A 16,186-nucleotide genomic window follows, 5' to 3' on the forward strand; every position below is an offset into this window, starting at 1 on the left:
TTTTTATAGCATTGTTGTCATGACTAGGTCATGCAAGGGTTATGCTTACTGTCATGACTAGGGTCATGAGAGGGTTATGTTTACTGTTGTGACTAGGCTCATGCAAGGGTTATGCCTATGGTCATGACTAGGGTCATGCAAAGGTTATGCTTACTGTCGTGACTAGGGTCATGTAAGTGTTATGTTTAAACCTAGGAGTCCGCCAGGAGGCGTCCTTTGATACTGTCATGTAAGTGTTATGTTTACTGTCATGACTAGGGTCATGCAAGGGTTATGTTTAGGTCATGACCGTGAGGTCAAGTGTCTGTTTTGAACTGATGTAACCAGCATCTAGTTTCAACTGGTAAGACGCTATGTGATGTCAGAAGCTATGTGATGTCAGGAATCTTTAATCTCTTTATCTGGTCAACAGCCAATCAGATAATTCCAGGTCAGTCTTGTTACCCACATGTCTAGCCACAACCAATCAGATCGATTCACTGTCTATATAAGCCTTTCTGAGAAGTGTGTTTTTGTCAGATTATTACCTCTGTTCCACTGCGCACCTCCACAGCCCAAGTTAGCTTAGCGTCTCGTGATTCTCGATACATTCTCGTTTCTCGTCTAGTTGTTGCGTTTTTGGGATCTAACTCCAGAACATAACAATTGTAGTACAGGGACGTACTGGAGCAAAAATACGGCTGAGGAATTTACGGACGGTACTTATATGGACCTTTTGGGCCTGGAATGGACTTTTCCAGACCAATACCGGCCAAAACTAGTCTCCTCCCTCATGGTTGGTTCACAAAATTCAGTGCATCAGTAAAGTTGTTTGCAAGTTTGAAGTTTACGGTGGAGCAGAATCAATCAGAAGCTCCCCCATTCATCCCCATTGGAAAAATGTACCGGTAATTGACCAGTATAGGCCTACATGTCAATGGCAGTGAATTGCGTTCATTTATGAAATGTGTACTGGCACAGCGCCATACTGGTGCTAATGTTGCATCCATAACAATCAGCTTTACAGGCACGACAAACGAGTTAGCGTTCAGTGATTTCCCTAACAAAATACGGACAATCCGTAACATTAGGTAGCGCTGCAATCTTATTCCAGGACATTAATGGGACAGTAGATAACGCAGTAGAGGGGACCCAAGGCGACCGCAGGCAGCTCCATGCTAAGAAAGTCGAGAAGTGTATGCACGGCACCTAAGTGCAGTATGAACGATGGAACCGAGGCCAACTTGTTCATTCCTAAGAGGCGGACGCGTGCTGATGCTGACAGATCGAGTGAGAGATTATTCGGAGCTTAGGAGCCAGCTAATGGTTGTGTTCACTGGCTCTCCTGGCAGCAGAATCACTACTAATCACACTTCCATACATCATGCGTAGCCATCCTGGCAGCGTTTCAAAATGACTGTGATAAAAGTGTGGGATGCCGTCAGTGACCGCAAGAATGTGCTTCGCTGGCAAATCAAAGTCTTGATTTTTAATGTTCACTTTCATTTATTCTTTATAAAACATAAAAATATATATATGGGATTTCACTCTGTTTAAGAATAATATTAAATTAGGAACTGCACATTCTGTTAGTTAGTTTACAGTTTTCAATTTTTCATGTAGTTAGTTTTTATTTTGTTTTGACTTTTTTTTTCATTCAGTTTTATTCAGTAGAGTGGATTGATTAGTGTTTACTAGTTTTTAATTTATTTTTTATTAGTTTTAGTATTAGTTTTTTTTTTTTTAATATTGAAAGTATTTGTCAAGTGTAAGGTTAATAAGTCAATAAGTATTGTGTAATAAAGTGAAGTACAATTCCCAAACAACTTTTCGACCTTTCTTCTTCTGTACGCCGACACAGTAATGCCAAAATACTTTTAATTTAATTAATACCTGAAAGCTCATGTATGCAATTAATTTACTATAATTAATTGTAGCTATGATTTTAGTTAATTTTAATTAGTTTTATAGACGTCAATTGTAGTTTCTCATTATTTTAAAAGTATACTCATTTTTATTTTATTTCATCAACAATTTTTATTTTTTTTATTTTTTATTTTTTTGTAATTCCCCCGCAACCCCGTTAACTATAATAATCGTGGTTCTATGGCTTATTTACTTGTCCAGCTTTTAAATGGGCTTTTCCCTATTTCTTGTCTCATATAACTAATTAACTTTCCAGAAAATTATTGCCTCTTCTTTAGTTGAACGAGTTACGCATTTAACAATCAATAAATACATTATTTATTGGAATTTTGTTGAACATCTTTCTAAAAATTAAAAAAAATAAATAAAGACAGGGTGTAAGTTGAAAAGATCCCAAAAACACGGCTTCAAATTAACATTATAAAGTCAAGACAAACAAACTCAATCAAATGCTCCAATGGACTATGAAATAATTCAGTAATTTGAAATATTGCCCCCCTTGAGCATAAAACAGCAGTTTCAAAGCAGCGTTGTTGGTGATTGGCTCAGAAATAAAGCCTTCATTCCAAAAACAAAAACTAGACGTCACAAGAATCCCGTGATTATTCCATATCAATTTAGAAAAAATAACAGCGCATTCACATTCATCAGTCGCATTGATTTGATACATATGATTTAGAGCATAAACTGTATCAACATGGTCATGCATGTTTCTTAGTTGTAGTTATGAACTACTCGTTGTTACTCTTTCTACCCATCCATTTTTTTTTTATTGTCAATGATTATTTAGTGTTACCCTTTATACACTGTATTATCTTTATTCAGCATTACCTTGGAGCGGCCTATATACAAGAAACAACTGCATACCACCGCACAGTTCTCAAGTTGGCGATTTTAATCCAGTCTTTGGCCTTTATTGGCTTGTGCTCGTCATTCTTTTTCACTGCAAGAGCCTCTTTCTTAGATAAATTGAGGACTCTAAATTACCCGTAGGTGTGAATGGTCAGTTGCTATGCAATTGCTATGGTCCTGTATTAGTCACTCTTAGGTTGTATAGTCACGCTTTTTGTCTTATAGGTCTTTATTCTGTCATATAGAATTGTGAATTGTCCTAGCGAGAGTTGCTGAATGACACTAATGTCAGTATGTCAATGGTTCTTCGTCAAGTTTTTTACTTTGAGACCATCGTAATCCAGCCCTGCCCTGTTGTTACTTTGCATTTTTGTACATAAGACTCTTTCCCAACTCCCGCATCCTGTCTGCGTTTGGGTCCAAACTCGGTACCTGACATGACATGACTGCGTCTGCGTCAACACATTATAGCCATGCATTTTTAGACTTAGACTTAGATTTAGACTTGACTTTATTGAATCCTTTGGGTTGGCTCCCTCTGGGAAATTTACATGTCCAGCAGCAATGAGAACAGATCAGAAAATGGAAAATAATTCAATCGATCAATAAATAAGGTTATTACACCAGAGGTTGAATTAATAATAATAATAATAATAATAATAATAATAATAATAATAATAATAATATGAAAAATAAAAATTCAATCAATCAATAAATAAGGTTATTACACTAGAGATTGAATTAATAATAATAATAATAATAATAATAATAATAATATGAAAAATAAAAATTCAATCAATCAATAAATAAGGTTATTACACTAGAGATTGAATTAATAATAATAATAATAATAATAATAAATAAATAAATAAAACAATACTCATTGTCTAAAAAAAACATCCTGATTTTGTGACATCATATCCAGCTTCCACACAGTCAGGGAAGAGGCTATGTTTTATAACACTTGAGCATCTACAAGAGTTCCAAGACCTTCTGGCTATGAATCACAAGGCCTCAGGTAAATGAGCAGTTTGGAATTGCGCAACTAAGAGAATTCATCCTTAGTGATAAAACGCTTGCACTTTATTTCTATACATTGATTTGCCACTGGCTTGATTGCTTTTGGTTCCATTCTTCCTCTGTTCATGAATAAAGCAATCATGGAGGTTAAGTGATTGGCCTCCAATTGTATTTGATTGCAAACTGGCAGATAACAGCAATTTAAATCACCCTGTTTCGACGTTCGGCTTGAATGAAAATGTCCTCGTTTTGGTGTCTTTCTCTTCTCCAGGCCAGTGGGGTCAATGTATGGGGGAAGACTGCGGTTCCGGCGGGTTTCAGACGAGGACGGTATGGTGCGTCCACACAGAGGGCTGGACCACCCACCACTCTCACTGCAACCACATGGACAAACCCGAGAGTCGGCGGCATTGCTTCAAGGTGTGTGATTGGCACCAGGACCTCTTTGAGTGGGAGCTGTCCGCCTGGGAGGGCTGCGTTCTCGTCCCTTTTTTTTCCAATGAGCTCAAGCTGCGGACCACAGAGTGCATTACCGCACAGCACGGAATCCAGAGACGCAAAGTGCAGTGTGTGCGCACGTCCAACCGCACCACAGTCTCTTCGAGGATTTGTGACTTCTTTTCCCAGAGACCACCGGTGGAGCAGGCATGTCTCATCCCTTGCCCACAGGACTGCGTCGTTTCCGACTTCACCTCGTGGTCGGGTTGCAGTAGGACATGCGGCGCTGGCCTGCAGCATCGGACTCGGCATGTTCTGACCACGCCGATGTACGGTGGCGCAAGCTGCCCTAATTTGACCGAAACCAGGACTTGTTCTGGCTCCGTTGGCTGCCCCGCCGGGGAGGACGACTACCAGTATAGCCTTAAAGTGGGAGCCTGGAGCGAGTGTAGGCTCCCCCATCATAAAGACACTCTATTAAACGGTCGGACCACTGTGGATTTCAGCAGTCATAAGGAGAACAATACAGTCACGTTACACAGGCACGCGTCACATTACCGTCAACATCATCATGACCATCGGCACCATCGCAAGTACCCCATGTCATGGGAGCTGGAGGTGGGATACCAGACACGGCAAATCCGCTGCACCCGCACTGATGGGAAGAACGCAATGTTGAGGTAAGCTAAGAAAATGGGAATACGTAACAGGGGCAGAGGTTGTAAATTTCAAAGAGTACTTGTCGAAAACCACCATACAATCAAAAGAAAATACAAGTTCATGTTTGTAACTCAAAACACTCATCATTTTACCAATTGAAATACCGTATTTTCCGCACTATAAGGCATTATAAGGCGCACCTTCAATGAATGACAATTTAAAACTTTTTCCATATATAAGGCGCTACAGTAGAGGCTGGGGTTACGTTATGCATCCATTAGATGGTGCTGCGCTAAAGTGAATGTCAACAAAACAGTCAGATAGGTCAGTCAAACTTTATTAATAGATTACAAACCAGCTTTCTGACAACTCCATTCACTCCCAAAATGAATAAACAGCTGTTTTATTATTTTCTCTGAGCTAAAGTATTAGTATTAGCTAGCGATCCAAGATGGCGGCATCTTCTGTGCATGCGCGTCACCGATCGCGCAGGGTCACCGATAGCGTCTTGACAGCGAGACCTGTTGCGGCTCAATATTGATCCATATATAAGGCGCACTGGATTATAAGGCGCATGGTCAGCTTTTGAAAAAATTGAAGGCTTTTTGGTGCGCCTTATAGTGCGGAAAATACGGTAAATGGAAAGGATAGTAATTGGTTTGAGCCTACAAAAATAATATTGCACTTTATCCAAACATAATTAATTAACAATATAATATAAAGAATTCAATTGAATTGTTCTTATTATTGTTATTATATTATTATTATTATTATTATTATTATTATTATTATTATTATTATTATTATTATTATTATTATTGCTGTTGTTGTTGTTGTTGTTGTTGTTATCATTATTTAAATTTCATTTCAATCGTTATTGTGATGCTCCTTCTGGTCTGCCTACCTTGGCCACTTGGGGGCAGTGTAATACATCCATCCATTTTCTTAATACAGACGTAAGGTTATATGGAGGTGCTATTTTAGACAACATACATTTTTGCAGATGATAAATATATGCCTGGTTGTATTGTTATCTTATCTGTCTACGTGCGTAGTGCCACCATTTATCTTCAAATATGAATTTCTTGAAGGGGTATCTGGGTTTCCCCCAGAAAACTTGGTAAGCCGAGTGGTCAGGGGAGGACATGGAGCAAAATAAATTTGGACCGAGAGGTAATTGGTTTCCTGGGTTATTCCATGACACAAATGCTGACATTTTGCACTATTTTTAGCATCAAGTTTAACAGAGTTGTCAGCTGCAATTCAATCTAGTTTTGATTTAAAAACGCAATGTTGGATTCTCTTTGTTTTATGTTTGTCAACTGAAACTTCATCTAGGAATGGCAGTAAACAGCTTGAGGCCTCTTTTTTGATTAATTGTTTAATCTATGCCAAACTGATGCTTAGTTGAATTACATTCACTTTGCACATATAGTGCTTGTATTGAAAATTCATAGCAAAAAAAAATAAATAATCAGTTGAATAATGACTCGTATCTTGAAAAACTCACAAGTCGGGTCCCTTGTATCTCAAGGCACCACTGTATCGGAAATATAGTGTTTTACCAAAAGGCTGAAAACTTGATTTGTTGGTATAGATAACTGATTTGTTTGACATCCATTCATTTTTTTTTCCCTATTTATGATAAACATGAGATAAGCTACATTAATTGTTTTTTTGTTTTGTTTTTTGTTGAAACTGCAATGTCATTGTACAAAGGGGACTCAGTCGGTGGTCACCCCTCGCGTCATCTCGCTATGCCATTGTGCATACTTGAATTTAGTGATTCTGTTATTGGCTGGTCTTTTTTTTCAATGAAAATGTGCTGTTATAGACGGTGTTTGACCACATTAACATTGCGGCAAAGCGCTATTATGCTAAATGTCAAGTACTGCTCCTCTCCTGTCCCTGCTGTTTGAACTAACTTTGGCATTTGGATTTTTGGGCTTTTTTTTTTCCTGATGTTCTCCACATCCAAAAGGTGTGTTATGATGGAATAAATTATTTGCATTTTTTGTTTTTTTTAACCTCTAAATCTTACTTTGGTGTTGTGTTCATGTCTGAGACTGGTTAAACTGGGATGAATGGATATTTCCCAACTGAGCTCAGTTTCATTCTGTTTTTCTAATTACATCCTAATTAACAAATTAAATCAGGATTGTAGCCCCATCTTAATAAGCAACCTAATTTAGCAGTCTAAATTGAACAATAGAAGCGGTAATTACATGACTAATCTGCTTGTTTCGTATTGATCGACTCAGCATTTGCGCAAAAACTAATTTCACGTCAGCCTCTGTAATTCATTTCCGAAAACTATATATGAGGGTAATTTAAGATGAATGATTTTAAAGGATGTGTCACAATTTTTAACTGCATTTTCTGCATCCCCTTTCTTTTTTTTCAACCTGCAGCCTCTGTACCAAGTTCAACTCCCCCGTGACCTACCAAGCATGCGTGATGCCCAGAGACTGTCTCACTTCTGATTGGTTATCGTGGAGTCCTTGCTCCAAGACCTGCCGGTCCGCCGACCTATCTCCTGGCTACCGTCTGCGGTCACGAGCCGTGGCGCAGATCCCGCTGAGCGGCGGGAAACAATGCCCCGCCCTTGAGGAAAAAGAAGCTTGCAACATCATCGGGGATTTGCTTCCAAACTGTCCGAGGTATTTCTTTGGAGACACGTTTCTGATCATTACCCGCTCGCTCGCTATCTTCAGAACGAAAAGCCGGGCTCATATTTAATCTATGCGCGCTATTTCCAGCGCGCTCAAAATTCATTCTGATTTCCCAAGCTTTCTAAGCAGAATGATTACGAGAGTATACCCAAAGGCTGCAGATATTCATGATGTTGCTGTTCATTTAATTTGTCCCTCTACCTTAAGTATTGACTTTAATTTAATTTAATAGAAACTCCTGCAGCAGTTAAAGGGTCTGCGGTCCACGGGGCCTGCTACAATTTTTCGGGTTGTACGGTAACGATAGATGGAAGGTAATTACATTCAGTAAATAATGTAGTCAGCTTTGTTTCCCAGCCGGAATATCTTGTTTTATTTGCTATATCAGAGTGGAGGATTCACATGATTAGGGAAAAACTCATTACAGAAAACAAGAAGCATCTGATAGATTACTTAGGGCCGTTGTTCTGGAGAACTCCTCAAATGTTATTGCTTTTTGCTCCAGTGCACTTTTCATGACAAAGACTGATCATTTGTTTAGAGGTTCTGCAACCTTCCCTCATTGATTTGCATTTTTTCCTTTTTCAACCGTTTTTGTTGTTGTTGTTGTCACAAACAGTGTTAATTTTTATACAAATAGACATTGGTAGTGCACCAACCATTTAATTAGGTTCAGACAGCACTCTTATTATCGGATGAACATTTTAATGACTCTTCCAAAGGCACTGTTAAAATGGCACAGACAACACAAATCTTTTGTAATTCATTATACAACTTCATAAGAGAAATGGAATTAAAAGTAGAAATTTAACATTATCAACATACATTAATTGCTTGAATTCTGAACTTTTGCTCACAATGCACATTTTAGCAGCCTCTTTTTAGTACGATTTAATTGGGATCAACCATTGGCCAATAAAAAAACATTGGATGTTGGAATAGTAAACGATGGGCTGACAGTTTTTTGCCTCCAGTTGATAGTAACAAGTGAAGTGCGGATTGATACTGAATGATTGATTCCTCCGTTACCATATCTTTATGCTCTAAAACCAATCTCAAATCAAAGAATCGATCATTCAGATAGTTTAGAGTTCTTTTCTAAATGATCCTGATTTAGTGGAACTACTTTTTCTTCCACCTGGGCAAGCTTTAGCCACGATACTACGTCAGTCTCAGACGTAGACAAATTGCAGCGTGTAAACGGAGTCATTTGTGGAGCTACTTTTGTGAACAAGAGTAGTTGTGGCAAAACAAGTGTAGCCGTGTAGTGAAACACCTCAGGGTAAACCACAGAGGCATTTATGATGAGGCAAGAGGCTTCTGACGTCTCTGGAGTCTCCTAGTACAGAGGGAGAAAAGTTTTCAACTGAGCACTGTTACTGTTGGAGTTGTTGAAATGAATAAATATGGCTATAAAATTAGTAATTAATTAAATACGTGCTCTGCGATTGGCTGGCAATCAGTTCAGGATGTACCCCGCCTACTGCCCGAAGCCGGCTGGGATAGGCTCCAGCACCCCCGCGACCCTATTTCCTAAAAAAATGGATGGATGGATAAACTCATGCTTCAGCAAATAGTTACATGAGTTCAAATTGGAAAACACATATTTATTCTTACTCAGTATCAGAATAGAAAGGAAACCTGTGGCATTGAACGTCTCGAACAGTAACAGGAAGTCAGACACTGCTACATTGCTTGGCTTATCTGTACTGCAGTGAATTTGGTGCACTTTGTAGTCGACTCATGGCTGTTGTGATGGTATGTGATTTCTTTAATATTGTAATCCCTTCTAATGGTGTCAAACATACGGCCCGCGGGCCGGATCAGGTCCGCATAGGGGTTTAATCCGGCCCGCGAGACGACTTTGTAAAGTAAAACAATTTTAAAAAAGAAATTGGAATGTTGGACCAATTAATCAGCCAGCCACAGTCAAATATATAAATTTGTAATTTCACAAGCAGTCCTCAGTTGAGTAATGTAACTTGTACATGGAATCACCCTGGAAGTCATTATTTTTCACACAACTTAAAGTTATGGTTGGTTTAAAAAAAAAAATATATTATTATTTTTTTCCCCCTAAATCATAGACCAACATAAACGTGTTAAATATGACACAAATTCAATTACTGGTAACACAAATACATATGACAAGGATTAACGTCCTTAAAACTTCATTAACTGGGCCACACAATGCATTCTGGGAACTATATATATGCAAAACAGGTAGATTTAACACGTCCGTAACTCATACAGGCAAAGTGTCGCCGCGTTTCATTTGCATTCGTGTTATTTTTTTAACCAATAGATTACAGTTGAGCGCCGTAATTTAGGGCTGGCCCAAAAATCGCAAAAATCTGCATATAACTGACGCCAATTGTTTTATACCAGTATTTTACCAATTTGGCCCAATTAGTAATATATTTTCCTCCATGCGGCTACTGAGCTAATATGAGTTTGACACCCCTGCTTCATACTATGTTGAGCAAAAAGAAAGAAAGTGTATATGAATAATATGAATTAAAATGTAAAACTGAATGTATGGTGTTCCACAGGGTTCAATTCTGGGGCCTCTGCTGTTTTCATTGTACCTGCTTATTTTTTCAATAAAGAGCGCGATAGTGTGTGAACACTTTTCGGTCCTCTGGTCCCTTTCAGGTATGAGTGGAGGACCACTGACTGGGATGAATGCTTGGTTTCCCCTTTACTGAGCAAGCCGGACCGGCGTCTGGCGAACATCAGTAGTCTCTGCGGAGGGGGGGTGCAGACCAGAAAGACCTACTGTGTTCAAGTTCCTGATGACTCAACTCCACATCACAGGAAGGAGGGTAAGACAAAACCACCGTCGTCACAGCTGCGCTTCGCTTTGAGACGTACAAAGGCATCGTGGCCGCGCAGGCATGATGAATAAAGAGCGAGCAGTGATGGTGAAGCTTAAGCGTGTTCAAAGTATATCAAAGCTTATCTTCAACTACAGTAGACTCTCCTGGGAGCTCCTTACTCATTGGCGAAGCAGTTTCATTTAAAACGTAATCCGCACTGAGAGACAGCACACCCCAGTGTGGTGTGAAAATAGATAAATGGCGGTGAGACGTTTGCATTGTTGTTTGCGCCATACAGCAAATGCACACAGCTGACACTGTAAGCATTTAAACCACAGCACTAAGTAGTTGTCATCAATTTGAAAGTGTTTTATGGCAACGTGGTGTCAGTTGTTCATGTAGGGGATGAAGAAAGCCTGACAAATCTCGTACAAATGTTGCTTCCGCAGCAGTTTAAAGTGTCACTCTGTCCTCACTGGATAAGCTGTTGTAAAAACAGCAGTCTTCAGGGAGCATGTTTGTGAGGAGAATAAAACATCGTAAGGCCAAGCTAGTGGCCCGGCGAGACAATAAAGCTCTGAAAACAATTTAGCAAGACACTGAAACAATTATTCACACGGGCAAAGGTCTGATGATGCATGTTTGAAGGGAAAATGGAAACATTGGCGAATATAGTTCGACAACGAACAGCACCGTTCAACATCTTGACGTATTCGTGCTGGCAAGCAAATCCACACTAACCAGGCGACACATTTAGGTTAAAAATATGTTCATGTCAAGAGAGCCCTGTAGTCATTACACAGCAAATTATCGCAATGCTATTAGACGATCATGTTGGCGCCTTTAACGGCTTTGTTTTATACTGTGCTGAATTAGTAGAATATCGTGGGTTGCAATCAATCGGGGGCGAGACAAGACACCATTTGTTGAGCCATTATCATTGCATCATGCCATTTTCAACACTTTTACAATAATTTGAAAAACCCCGTCACCCTCGCAGACTCCATCATAGATTCCCTCCTCCAACACAGCTGAATCAAATGATCATTTACTCAGCAAGCTCTGCAGGAGCCTGATAACAATCCTGATCATTGAATCAGTTGCATTGGAGGAGGGAAACCTCTAAAAACATGCGCTCCGGCCCTCGAGGACCCAACTTTGACACCTACACTTTTAAAAGATGTTCATCTCAAACTCACGCTGCCAACCAAGATGTCGAGAAGGTGATCATCTGTAAGCTCTCGTCCATTCAGCACCCGTCCGTCTCTAAGTCCCAGTGGGGGGCGTGCGGGTCGGATTAAAGCTGCCCCGAATCACCGTGGGCACAGCCTGTTCACCCCTCTCCCCTCAGGCAGGAGGCTACGGTCCATTTGGACTGCAACCTCCCTCCACATTAACAGCTTCTTACCCTCGGCTATCAGACTCACCCACACTTCAGCACACAAAAATATTGTACAGGTACTGTAACAGTGTACTGAAGCCTACATGTTTTTACTGTTTTTTGTTTTGTTTTTGTTTTTTGGCCAAACTTAACTGATCGTCAGACAATATTATGTCAATAATAATGGCCAAAGATGGACATTATCAGGCTAAGATGAAGTACTTCCTGTTTTCATTCTTCTTTCAAATCTACAACATGTCAAACTAAACTGTGTGCTGTCATCTAGTGGAAGACAGTGAAATTACATCCAAATTAAATGGGAGTTGCAAGAAAATAGAATTTGAAACTGTACACAAAAAAAAATCAGCAAAATAACAGGATCCCGAACCTTAGGGGTTACTGCACTGCGTTTTTGCGCGAGCTGGGACGGAGTAAAAAATGATTTGAGATATGAGTCTTTGAAACACATGCGTGATCAAAGAAGAGTTGATGTTTACAAAAAAAGTGGAAAAAATTACACATGAAGTGCATCTGCTACTCTGTTGTCATTAAAGTAAGGAGTAACAAAAATCATTTTAATGTATTCGGATTACACTATTATTACACTATTATTATTATTATCATCCATCCATCCGTCCATCCATCCATCCATCCATCCATCCATCCATCCATCCATCCATCCATCCATTATTATTATTATTATTATTATTATTATTATTATTATTATTATTATTATTATTATTATTATTATTATTATTATTATTATTTTCTTTTATTATTATTATTATTATTATTATTATTATTATTATTATTATTATTATTATTTTTATCAATGTTATTTCCTGTACAGTGAAATTCTCTGGTGACAATTTGACCCTTGAATTACTTTATTTCTTTTCACATTATTTTCTCTGGGGTAAATTGATTTGCAATAGGAGCAGGTCCACTATCATTCCAAAACGGATTGTCTTTGACCTTTGAGTTCCCAGTTCCCACTGTGTTTTGTGGGTTATAATCTCTGATAAATTTTGATTATTTTGAATCTGAGAAACTTGTCCTGCAATTTCCGCTCGATTGGTGGCAAGTAAACGTGTCCAATTGGAAGATAAAGATACATCCTAGCAGCATTGTTCTATATCATAGCCGAAGTGCTTGGAGGTCGGATTTTTATTTATTTATATATTTATTTTTTTCCCAGTATGTCGTATATCAATGAAGCACTCTGTGGTCTGCGGTGTGGGACAAAGATCAATACGTAAGCTGCTGTGTTTACAACCCTGGCACAGCTTCAGGTGATGTAAACCGATGCAGCCTCTCTGCCTTCAATGCGGAGCGCTTCTCTTGCGCGACTTATTCGGAAAACAATTTGCTGCCGCTGGATGTCTACAGCCCCGTAATTGTCACCCGCAGTTTAGGGAACAAAGCCGATAAATGTGTAATATGCACTTTATCCATGTGTTTAAGCATGCATGTTATTTCTACACAGAAGATCAAACACCATGTAAAATGACTCAGGGCAAGAAGACATTATGCAGGAAGGACATTTGCTGAATCTCTCTTTGAGCTCTCATTTAAATGGAAATGTGATATTCGTTGATGTGTGGAAGTGCATCAAACTGGAATATTAGATTAAATAAAAACTCCTGTATTGTGGGCAGGTTGAAAATACCGTCACTTTGTTGTCGAGAATTATTCTACACTCTGCTACTGATTTTTATGATTTTCTTTAGTCTACAAATAACACCCGGTGTTGCCACAGTTATCCTAAAAAAGTAACTTACTTTACTGATGACTCTCTTTGCAAACTACCGTAGTTACTTTACCGATTGCTTGATATTTACACAAACTCTGTTTACCGATATTTTTAATTAAGTTAAAAGTATATTTAAAAAAAATGAACAAGTAAAACATACCGGTAGGTAATGTTTTTGACTGTTTCCAAAGTCCTCAGTTTATAATGGAGTTCTGCTGGTCAGATTATATCAGTCTATCAGTCACCTACAATAACACATTATTAAAGGGATACTTCACTTATTTAGCCCATTGTAGCAATAAAAAGTTAATATTTTGTGTATAATTAATTTGATACTTTCATTATTTTTCAAGTACAATTAGTACCTTTAAAAACACATTTTGCAACTTGCTGTCGACTGAAAATGACATGACAAGGGCTCAGGTAGCCAATCACAGCTTAGCTGTTTTCTAGGTTTGGTCATGTGACATTCACAAGCTGAGCTGTGATTGGTTACTTAAGACAAACACCTGCCTAAATACAGCTAAAAGGGAATTTAGGTCAAACTTACCGCGACATGTTAACTCAGGTTCGATGTGGAATTTTTATATCCCGAAATGTCCGTGTTCGGCTTCGTCCTCTCCCGCTGCTATGTTCCAATCGCCGCCTGTGGTCATGTGACTGCATTGTTACGTCTGATTGGTAGAATGTTAAAGGAAGGAGTCGTCATGTGATTATTGTTGCTACGTCTGATTGGTGAGACGCAGTCATGTGGCAGAACCGCTGTTGGCTCTCTGGTAAAGATAATGAAAAAAGGAGAAAAAGTAACGACTTTAGTGTGGCCAAATATAGCGGAGTAAGAGTAGCGATCCTTCTTCACACATCTACTCAAGTAAAAGTAAAAAGTATTGTGTGGTAAAACTACTCTTAGAAGTACTTTAAAAAAAAAAGTTACTCAAGTACATGTAACGGAGTAAATGTAACTTGTTACTACCCACCTCTGAGTGAGGGATATGTAAAAAACTGAGTCAAAAGCGAGAATACACACCAACGGAGGTAATAAAATCCTATTTTGTAAGATGCCAAAAGAGGGACTATTTAGACAAACGGGGACATCTGGTCACCCAAGTCTTGCTGTAGAAATATCCACTTGACAAAAAAATGCTGGAATATATTCTGAATTTTAATCTGGTTCTTCCTCTGTACCGATGTTACAACCTTCCCCAAGATTGATGAAAACCATCTTCCAGTAATAACAGATGTCACCACACTAAAACTAAACTTTTCCTCACAAACTGGCAGCTCTTCCCAATTAAAACAAAATCACATTCGTTCTGTTTTAACCTTTTCCAGGCACGCAACAGCAGAAACAGGTATACGCTTTATCCTCACGAGTGGCATAATAAAATCACTCACTGCTTCGCGCGTACGCCGGAGCCCTTTCAAACCTTCTGCGGCTCTTGTGTTTGCGCAGTGTCCAGGCCTGTGACTGCCAGTCTGTGTGCGGGTCAAGAAGCTCCCTTGGCCGTCAAGAACTGCTCCATTCCCTGCCAGCACCGCTGCCTGCTCTCGCACTGGTCGCCCTGGGGCGCCTGCGTACACGACAGCTGCAAAGATCCACAGGGGAAGAAAGGTATCGGATTATGAAAAAAGGTGGACAAATAAGCCATCGTGTATAAGTATAAAAAATAACCACATTTTACCTGGTCTGCAGAATTTAGAGAAACAAACAGATTGATGGAATGGCTTTGTTCTTAGAATGATCATTGCTAATTATTCTCTTTCCTTCCTTCACTTCCTCCTTTTGTAAATCTAATTCTGTCAAACAAGAAGCATTCAGTGGAATGTGTTCAACTTGGCTGTCTTCATATTACAAACAAAGATCACATTTGCAAGATTTACGATGTTTGTTAGAGTATTAGTTTTACAACATTATTGCGTTTCTATTTTACATGATTTTAGTCATAGTTTGGAACTATTTGCCTTTAGACTAGGGATGGGCGAGTACCAATACCAGATATTGGTATCAGGCTGATTCCCGGGATTATTTCAAGATGCTTGCAAAGGGCTGCACAATATATCAACAAAAATATTGATATTGCGATATTGGCCCATGCAAAGACATGCAATAAGGGTAGTCCGTAGGCAGTATTGTGACCCGTTTTGGGCTTTTTGATGGTTCTGACCAAGTCATTTCAAATTAAGATACTGCCTACGGGTTAATCTGGAATTTTATTCTTTGATCTGCATTTGACCAATCATACATTAGCTAAAATGTGCACTGTCATCCAATAGATGAACATTATTGAGTGATAATTACAATTAATTGACTAAGAATACATTGAGTTTGCTTATTTTGCCACATGAAAATAATTAATTTCTTCATTAAATAAAAAGAAGTTATTTCTTTAGGTACATGTTAAATATTGCAATAATATCGATATCGCTATATCCTCCTGACTACCAGGAAAAAATATTGTCCAATCATGTTTGTTTTGATATTCCCCAATCTTTGTGAAGTAACTGGAATACTGCAAAAGAAATTTTTGAAAAACAAAAAAGTTTTTATTTTTAAGTTATGATGTGTCCACTACAGAGGACATTTTTTAAAACTTAAATGCGAAGCTCAAATACAGTTCAAATAATTCAGACAATACTTTAATGTGTTCTTAAGAGTCTTATAGAAAACATGCTAACAACATTTAAA

The 16,186-nt window shown here is 38.7% G+C and overlaps 1 protein-coding gene across 2 annotated transcripts in view; it reads left to right on the top strand.

Moving 5' to 3' along the window:
* thsd7ba (thrombospondin, type I, domain containing 7Ba) overlaps window positions 1-16,186 on the top strand; it is a 213,015-nt gene that overhangs the window by 99,005 nt on the left and 97,824 nt on the right. For both annotated transcript variants that reach the window (XM_077536062.1, XM_077536063.1), the window contains 4 exons: window positions 4,049-4,895; window positions 7,287-7,535; window positions 10,203-10,372; window positions 14,954-15,112. In XM_077536062.1, coding sequence (XP_077392188.1) covers window positions 4,049-4,895; window positions 7,287-7,535; window positions 10,203-10,372; window positions 14,954-15,112 — 1,425 coding nt within the window. The remainder of the gene's footprint in view (window positions 1-4,048; window positions 4,896-7,286; window positions 7,536-10,202; window positions 10,373-14,953; window positions 15,113-16,186) is intronic.

Source organism: Festucalex cinctus, chromosome 11 (assembly GCF_051991245.1).
Source record: "Festucalex cinctus isolate MCC-2025b chromosome 11, RoL_Fcin_1.0, whole genome shotgun sequence".
Taxonomy (NCBI): domain Eukaryota; kingdom Metazoa; phylum Chordata; class Actinopteri; order Syngnathiformes; family Syngnathidae; genus Festucalex; species Festucalex cinctus.